The sequence below is a fragment of the Salmo salar genome, chromosome ssa12, assembly GCF_905237065.1.
Source record: "Salmo salar chromosome ssa12, Ssal_v3.1, whole genome shotgun sequence".
NCBI lineage: Eukaryota > Metazoa > Chordata > Actinopteri > Salmoniformes > Salmonidae > Salmo > Salmo salar.
In genome coordinates this window covers 65,493,746-65,502,002 of record NC_059453.1, presented here as the reverse complement: position 1 = coordinate 65,502,002, position 8,257 = coordinate 65,493,746, and the positions used below count along the sequence as shown (strand labels likewise).

Below are 8,257 nucleotides of genomic sequence, written 5' to 3'. Positions count from 1 at the left end.
ATATCCTGTTACTTTGCCCCTTCAACTATCTCACACATGGTTCTATAAGCAGCAGGTGAGCCATGCCTGTAGTGTGAAGCAGCATTCCTCACATACTTTCCACATTATCAAGCTGTGGTATTACCCTACCCAGTTCAGCATTTTCCAATCCTGGTAAGCCGATTTGGATGTGGAACAAAGCACCTGCTGCCACTCGGAAACAATGGCTTCCAATACGAGGGTCAGAGGGTACATGTAAACCCAAAAGGTTACTTAGGGAGATTGCCATGGCAACAACTTGCATCAGCCAACATCACACCACTCCCTGGTTCTACCAGCCTACTGCTTTCCACAATGCCAAATGTTTTCCGCTCTTGTAGTTTTCCTGGATTGCGAAGAATAATCTGAGGGAGCCCTAATGCGAGGATCATAAACGTGCAACAACAGGCGTGGCAGTCACAGACGTCTCAGCCGGACTGAAAACAAAGAAAAACACCTCAACTGCATAATAGGATAAACTCTCAAAGTGTGACGCATGTAATGAAAAGTGTCCTTATTTTTCCTTTGTGCACTCATAGACCCCAAGACTAATCCATTGATAGGCAAAGGGACATTCTCTAAATTAGATCATCAAAACTCCATTTAGTGAATTGTTTTAATTGAGTTGTGAACTGCCATTGCCCTTGGCTGTGAAAGAGCTGTAACTGGGTGGACAGGGTGAAGGGGTGACATCAGATTCAGTCCTCTTCATTCTCTCCATGAACCACACCTGTGTAGAAGAAGTGACTCATTTTCCCACAGGATGGCTTATTTAAACTGACTTCCTTCCTGCAAGTGTGGTGTGCCATGGTGACACAAGAGTATTTCAGTGGTCAATTTAACAGCCCTGTCATTTCTATTTACTGTCTTTCCTCTCACAACCCCCCCCCCTTATTTTATAACACCCCGTGCCCCTCCCATCCCTTTCCTAGAAGTATTATGCGCTCAATGACAGAAAAGTGCTTTTCCACAAAGAAATGTCTTTATTTTACTTTCAACATACAACATACTGTTGACACAGGTATACAAGAGAGGTATCTTGCAAAAAACTATATTCACTAATGTCATCAGAACAGAACATTTAGAACAGTAATATGGAATGTAGTAATTATTTTCCATTTTGTTTCTCATTTTTTTGTTTTGTTTATTTCAATAAATAAAGATTCTATATACACTTTCTCTATATAGTATTTATTGTCCTAATCAATATATTCTCTTCTTCAGTCACCATTTCAGAAACAACAAACAAAGAAAGTTACAAAGTAATGATGTTATCCCCTTATTACCCCCTACTTTAAATGTCTATGATTTAGGGTCTAAACAGTACGGGGGGGGTATGGTGGAAATGTGAAATGTCAGCCATTGGAGAGCGAGGAGAACACTCGTTACAAAGCTGCCAGCCCCGTTCAGTCTATACAGAAGCAACCCCCACTCGTGTGTGCTGTGCTGTTGGGGGAACATCAGTCCAAACTCCATCCACAAACACCTCATGTCACCTTACAGTTTAATAAGCACCAAGTCTGACTCCTAGAACTACACTTAAGCTTTACGGCTCTCTCTCAGAGAGACCATACAGTAAAGAAAACAGTCTATAACAGAGGAGCAGAGAGGTGGAAACGAGAGGAAAAGAGGACAGGACGATACAGGAGTCCCTGAGCCTGTTAATAGACCAGAGCCTCAGCCACAATCTCTCCCACCATATAGAAAAGAAAGAAAAGAAGAAAGAGAGAAAGAACAGTCACAGAGACAAGGTGCAAACGAGTGCACAAGTGGTCCTGTCCCGTGTTGGTTCAGGGGGAGGGTGGGGAGTGCAGAACCGACTCCAGCGTGGCCTCTCCCCCGGGTCAGAAGCTCCCTGGTTGTCCCCTACAGTAGTTGGGGTCAGACCCCCGGCCGTGTGGTGGCCACTAGGTCCAGGCCATTGGCGGAGGAGGGTAAAGCAGGGTTACAGCTCAGTGCTGTTATTCCCAGGTTAGGTTTGAGTTTCCCAGAGTGGAGGCTCAGTCTTTAGTCGGCGCTGTGCTCCTCCAGCTGGGAGATGATGGTGATGAGGTTTTGCAGGCCGAAGATGTAGCCGCTGTCCTGACCCTCATGCACAACACTGTCTTCCCCGTAATGGCGACACGTCGTATGAGCAAAGTCTATCATCCTCACATCCACTGCTGGGCTGCTGGCCTCCCCTGCTGCACCACGGGACGAGCGACCAACGCTACCGTTACTGCTACCGTTACTGCTACCGTTACTGCTACCGTTACTGCTACCGTTACTGCTACCGCCAGCACTGCTGCCAGCTGCCGAGCCACGGGTGAACCCAAACGCCCCCTCTTCCTCTTCCTCATCTGAGGGCTCGTCCTCATCACCCTCTTCTCCTCCGCGGTGGCGTCGAGTGGGGGCGCGAGGGCGGGGGGGCTCCCCATCATAGATGATGAGGAGGGAGGAGGAGTAGAAGCGGTAGGACTCGCAGGACTCCAGGGTTTCCTGCATCTCCCGGAGCTTCCGCAGCACCGGGGAGAGCAGCTCGTGCCGGAGACGCTGTCCATCGTGGAAGAACTGGAAAAGGGCTTCTTTGAAGCCCGGCAGGCTCAACTTCCTCCCGTGGTACTTGTTCATGAACATCAGCTGGCCTGAGTCTGACTGGTACACCTGCATGCCACAAAGCCGGACACCGATGGAGGCGGAAGTGCTCTGTTGACATTTGCGGATCTGGTTGGCCTTCTTCTCCTCTGATGCGTCGTCACCATGCTGCCGCGTGCCCATCTTCAGGTCCAGCACGCACGGCACCGCGTGACGCCACGTCAGGTTCTCCAACAGGATGAATTTGTATTGGTTGCGGTGTTTGGAGTTCTCCTTCATCCTCTGGAGGTGCTGCTGGTGGCATTTCAGACTCCAGGGGTTGTGTTTGATCTGCTTCCGATCTAGGCTGTAGCGGAGTACCTCAGCCTGCTGCTGCACCTCCGCACCGTTATAACTACACACACAGAGAGGAAAGAGAGGTTAGATATCTGCCAATCACCATACAGTACATATTTGCTGTATAGAATCTATGAATCTATGATGGTGTTTGGATATATTTGTATATACAGTATGTGTACCGATGTAACAGTGAATGTGCTCACATTTTGCTCTTGTTCTCTTTAGTGCTCTGTCTGGCCCGGTCTTTGCTGTAGTTGTCATTATCCAGCAGTAGGGACGATGATTTCTTGTTGCCCCACTTGATCATCTTACTCTTAGGCTCGCAGTCAGCTGAGGGGTCCTTGTTTTCCATGTTCTCTGGTTCATTGTGGAGGGGGTAAGCGATGAGACACAGGTTGCCCTCTTCATCTTCCTCAAAGCTGACTGACACCACACCTGAGAGAGGGAGAGATGGAGGGAAGCGGGAAAGAGAATGATAGGAAGGCGGTTAGTACCCGGCATTGGATTCTTTATTTTATAATGCTATGATGAAGCCAAAACCTCCCAGTAACTGGTTAGTCATAGGCAGTTCTTACCAACTGGGTCCTGCTTCCAGCCAAATACACTCTGTAAAGAGAAAGACAAACAAACAAACACAAACACAGGCTTTCCTATTGAGGGAGCAGAGAGAGAGCGGGTAGGGGGCAAGGTGGCAGCAGAGAGAGAGAGCAGGTAGGGGGGCAAGTAGGCAGCAGAGAGAGAGAGCAGGTAGGGGGGCAAGGTGGCAGCAGAGAGAGAGAGCAGGTGGGGGCAAGTAGGCAGCAGAGAGAGAGTGGGTAGGGGGCAAGGTGGCAGCAGAGAGAGAGCAGGTAGGGGGGCAAGTAGGCAGCAGAGAGAGAGAGCAGGTAGGGGGGCAAGTAGGTAGCAGAGAGAGAGAGTGGGTAGGGGGCAAGGTGGCAGCAGAGAGAGAGAGCAGGTAGGGGGCAAGTAGGCAGCAGAGAGAGAGAGCAGGTAGGGGGCAAGTAGGCAGCAGAGAGAGAGAGCAGGTAGGGGGGCAAGTAGGCAGCAGAGAGAGAGAGCAGGTAGGGGGGCAAGTAGGCAGCAGAGAGAGAGAGCAGGTAGGGGGGGCAAGTAGACAGCAGAGAGAGAGAGCAGGTAGGGGGCAAGTAGGCAGCAGAGAGAGAGAGCAGGTAGGGGGCAAGTAGGCAGCAGAGAGAGAGAGCAGGTAGGGGGCAAGTAGGCAGCAGAGAGAGAGAGCAGGTAGGGGGGCAAGTAGGCAGCAGAGAGAGAGAGTGGGTAGGGGGGCAAGTAGGCAGCAGAGAGAGAGAGCGGGTAGGGGGCAAGTAGGCAGTAGCAACAACAATGTATGTGTTTCCAAGTACTTCAAATGTGTACGTGAGAATGATCCCAAGAAGCAAAGAGATACACAAACACCACAGGAGGCTCGAATGTATGACACTCAGTCCAACCTTTATTGAGAAACTACCAAACCCACCCAGAATCACACATTAACTGATACACATAGTGTTACAATGTTTCAAGGCAACCCAAAAGAAACGACAGCAAAGATACACTGTATAAACTCAAAAACAAACACGATAACACATCTGAATTCTATTTCATAAAGATACAACAGTTGCATCAAGTCGGGCATTTTGCGTGCACCGCGTCTCTGTTTTAAGAGTCCATTCAGGTCTGACTTGCCTTTTTATACAGTCCATTTCAAGGCAATAATCCAAAACACACTAACAAGTTAAAAAGGGAAGGGATGGACAGGGTGGTGGGGAGGAGGGTGGTGGGATGGACAGGGTGGTGGGAAGGAGGGTGGTGGGATGGACAGGGTGGTGGGAAGGAGGGTGGTGGGATGGACAGGGTGGTGGGAAGGAGGGTGGTGGGATGGACAGGGTGGTGGGAAGGAGGGTGGTGGGATGGTCAGGGTGGTGGGAAGGAGGGTGGTGGGATGGACAGGGTGGTGGGGAGGAGGGTGGTGGGATGGACAGGGTGGTGGGAAGGAGGGTGGTGGGATGGACAGGGTGGTGGGAAGGAGGGTGGTGGGATGGACAGGGTGGTGGGAAGGAGGGTGGTGGGATGGACAGGGTGGTGGGGAGGAGGGTGGTGGGATGGACAGGGTGGTGGGGAGGAGGGTGGTGGGATGGACAGGGTGGTGGGTAGGAGGGGGGTGGGTCTCCTGAACACTTTCATAGAAAACTGTACACACTGTTACTTATTCCTGGGATCATTTTATGATGCGTTCCCAAACATGCACACACCCCTACCCCACTCTACCTAATAAACCCCTGTAGAAGGGCCTGTGTATTGCAACCCTCTCTGCAGGCTGGGGGAAGGGGGCAGTGGGTGTCAAGACAGGAAGAGTAAACATCACAGCTGCAGGGGCTGACCGATAAACTAGAGAGAGGGAGGGATTGGGAGATGGAGAAAGATAGGGAGGAGGATGGATATTCAGCATCCCATTGAATATAAACATGACAATAAGACTGACAACAAAAGGAAATCCCAGCCTTTCTGAAATACAAACAAAAACATCCCTGGTTTACACTGGAGGAAAGGTTCTCTGAAGCATCAAGACAGATCCTTCATTAGGGCCTGTGTGTATGAGGTGATAACGGGTGTGTTGGCCAGTGACATGGAGGACAATGGGACCCAGTGCTTATCTCTCCTCTGCAGCTCCCGCCTTGAGTGATGTCATGCACAGGGATGTCACTACCCTGCAGCAGTTAACCCTCTACTGGCCAGGCCTGTTTCAACTGTCAGAGCTGCACTGTCAGCGGGGCATGTGAGGATGAGTGTTTAAGTGCCTGCGACTCATGTGCTTTGTGAGTACGCGAGTGTGTGAACGTGACTGTATATGGGCCAACATACGTTTGTAAGAGTGTGAGAGCGTGTAAAAAGTGTTTTGAGCAGAATTGAGTGTGTTTGTTATGGAATATTCTCAGTGTCACCAGACGTCTGTGCTCTTCTTTCTACAGCTTCATCTCCCATCCAAGTCACACTGGGGTTTTTATAGTTCCATGACGCATTGCTGCGGAGTCAGATACCACGCTAGTGCCTCAACTCTGTTACATAACCAGGGTAGGAGGGACTTGATAGAAAGTGTGTGTGATGTGCGTGTGTAGGCCTATCTGTGAGTGCAAGTGTCAGGGGGCACCGTATGTAGCATCATGGTCAATGAAAAACAACACAGAGTGAGATATTCCACCCAAGGTGTGTGAGAGTGTTTGTGTGTGTATTCGTTAACCATACATTTCTTTATTGAACCTTTATTTAACTATCCATGACAGGCTGATGTCCAGTCAGACACCGCTATATCTCCCACTAAGCATTCCGTCTCTGATGATCAGCCCCATTATTATTGAGTATGCAGGGAACTGGATCCTTCCTCCGGAAACTTTAGCCCTCTTCGGAGATGCGGGCAGGCGCAGGGCTACTGGGCTTTTATCCCTACTGTCAGGAGAGGGCCTGGGGCCGACTATGGTCTGAGCAGACAAGATAGTGATGCTGTTGGTCCTCTGTGATATTTCAAAGATGATAGAATCCAATGGAGCAGAATATAAGACACATTAAATCCTGTTTGTGTGACTGACACCCAACCAAGGACACCTTTGCGTGTTTGTGTGGGAGGGTTGTGTCTGTCTAATGCAGAATGCCTGGGTCACACCTATCCATCAGGGGAGAAAGATCCTGTCATACACACCCCCACCACCATTTCATAACCTGACACTGCAGAACCCTGATGTATCATGCAGTCCCCAACCCCCCACCATGAATCGAATCCCTTTGTGCTGCTGTGGTACTGCTGTGGTACTGCCATCACCTTCTGTAATCCTAAATGCAGCTAATGTTACAAAACACTCCAGCTGACCATATCAGTGGAGATAACCAGGGAGAGAAAGAGAGAGAGATGAAGAGGTGGAGGTAGAGAAAGATAGAGAGAGAAGATGGGAGATGGGGAGAGAAATACGGGGCAGTAGCAGTGGCGCACACAGCATAATGGATGTTATTCAGATGATAGTAGCGTTATCTTGTAGGTTTAGGTTGGATCAGGGAATAAGCTTACCTCTGTACTGGGGGGTGAACTTCCTCATTTCGGGGGGCAGGCTCTTGTAGAACTGGTGTTCTCGGGGGATGAGGGGCTTGCAGATGGTCTGGTCGCCGAAACGCAGCACACAAGAGTGGCCCCCCACCTGGTGCACAAAGGGCTCAAGCATCACCCCTTTCCCGGGATAGGGGAGCTTCCCATCTGCCTGCATAAGGGCTTCTAGAGCAGGACTCATCCTCACTCCGCATCGGACAGCTAAACTGGAGGGGCCCACGATGAGGCTGCTCGGGCTACCTATCTTCTGGCTGTACCGCTCTTTTTCGCTGGGGGGCGTTAGTGGACACCTGCTAGGACAGCAGAGACCACAGCAGGAAAAAGAAAGGGTGCAGCAGGAAGGAGAAGAGAAAAAAGGTTTCGTTCCCCGTGCTATCCTGGTCCAAAAGCAGAGTAGTATAGTCCAGGTTTGGGTTAAGGTAATCTCCCTGTGTACGTAGTGCTAGTAAATTGTTATTTTCGACAGGCTGAAGGTTGTGTGTGAGAGCGAGTGTAGGTTGTTCCTGACTCTGTCTGTCGCCGATACTGAACTGAGGTCTGTACTGAGCTCAGAGCAAGAAAAATATAAAAACAGGTCGGCCCCGCCTCATACCCGCTTCAGCCTATCAGAGCTCAGCAGCTGTTGTTGGGTGGGAACTAAGCACTGAGAACAGGAACAAGCAAACAAAGGAAGGAGAGCACTGCAGAGAGAGAGAGAGAGAGAGAGAGAGAGAGAGAGAGAGAGAGAGAGAGAGAGAGAGAGAGAGAGAGAGAGAGAGAGAGAGAGAGAGAGAGAGAGAGAGAGAGAGAGAGAGAGAGAGAGAGAGATGAAAATGAATGACCATAGAAAACAGACAGGCAGATACAAAAACACATCAAATTCTACTTAGCATTCCGATGCCACAGCAGGAGAGAATTTGAATCTGGGAGAGAGAGACCCACGTGAAAAAAATGCTTTTGCAGATTTTAATGTAGTATTTACTGTAGTGTTTTTTGTTGACTGTAGTATTTACTGAAGGGGGAGTTTCTCCTTGAGGAAACCTACTGGAGAAATACCAAAAGATTTTCTGTAGATAGCAAGGACTTGGTTCTGAACGGTGGTGTAAAGTACTTAAGTAAAAATACTTTGAAGTCTTACTTAAGTAGTTTTTTGGGGTATCTGTACTTTACTACTTATATACACTGCTCAAAAAAATAAAGGGAACACTTAAACAACAAGATGTAACTCCAAGTCAATCACACTTCTGTGAAATCAAA

General features: G+C 49.4%; 1 protein-coding gene across 1 annotated transcript; it reads right to left on the bottom strand.

Annotated features, from left to right (window-relative positions):
• Positions 1 to 981: 981 nt before the first annotated feature.
• LOC106565564 (inositol hexakisphosphate kinase 2) lies at positions 982 to 7,672 on the bottom strand. Its single transcript, XM_014132826.2, has 3 exons — positions 6,986 to 7,672; positions 3,135 to 3,366; positions 982 to 2,986 (listed from the first exon to the last, which is right to left on the bottom strand). The coding sequence occupies exons 1-3, from the start codon at positions 7,200 to 7,202 to the stop codon at positions 2,026 to 2,028; spliced, it is 1,410 nt and encodes a 469-aa protein (XP_013988301.2). The 5' UTR covers positions 7,203 to 7,672; the 3' UTR covers positions 982 to 2,025.
• Between the last annotated feature and the right edge of the window lie 585 nt (positions 7,673 to 8,257).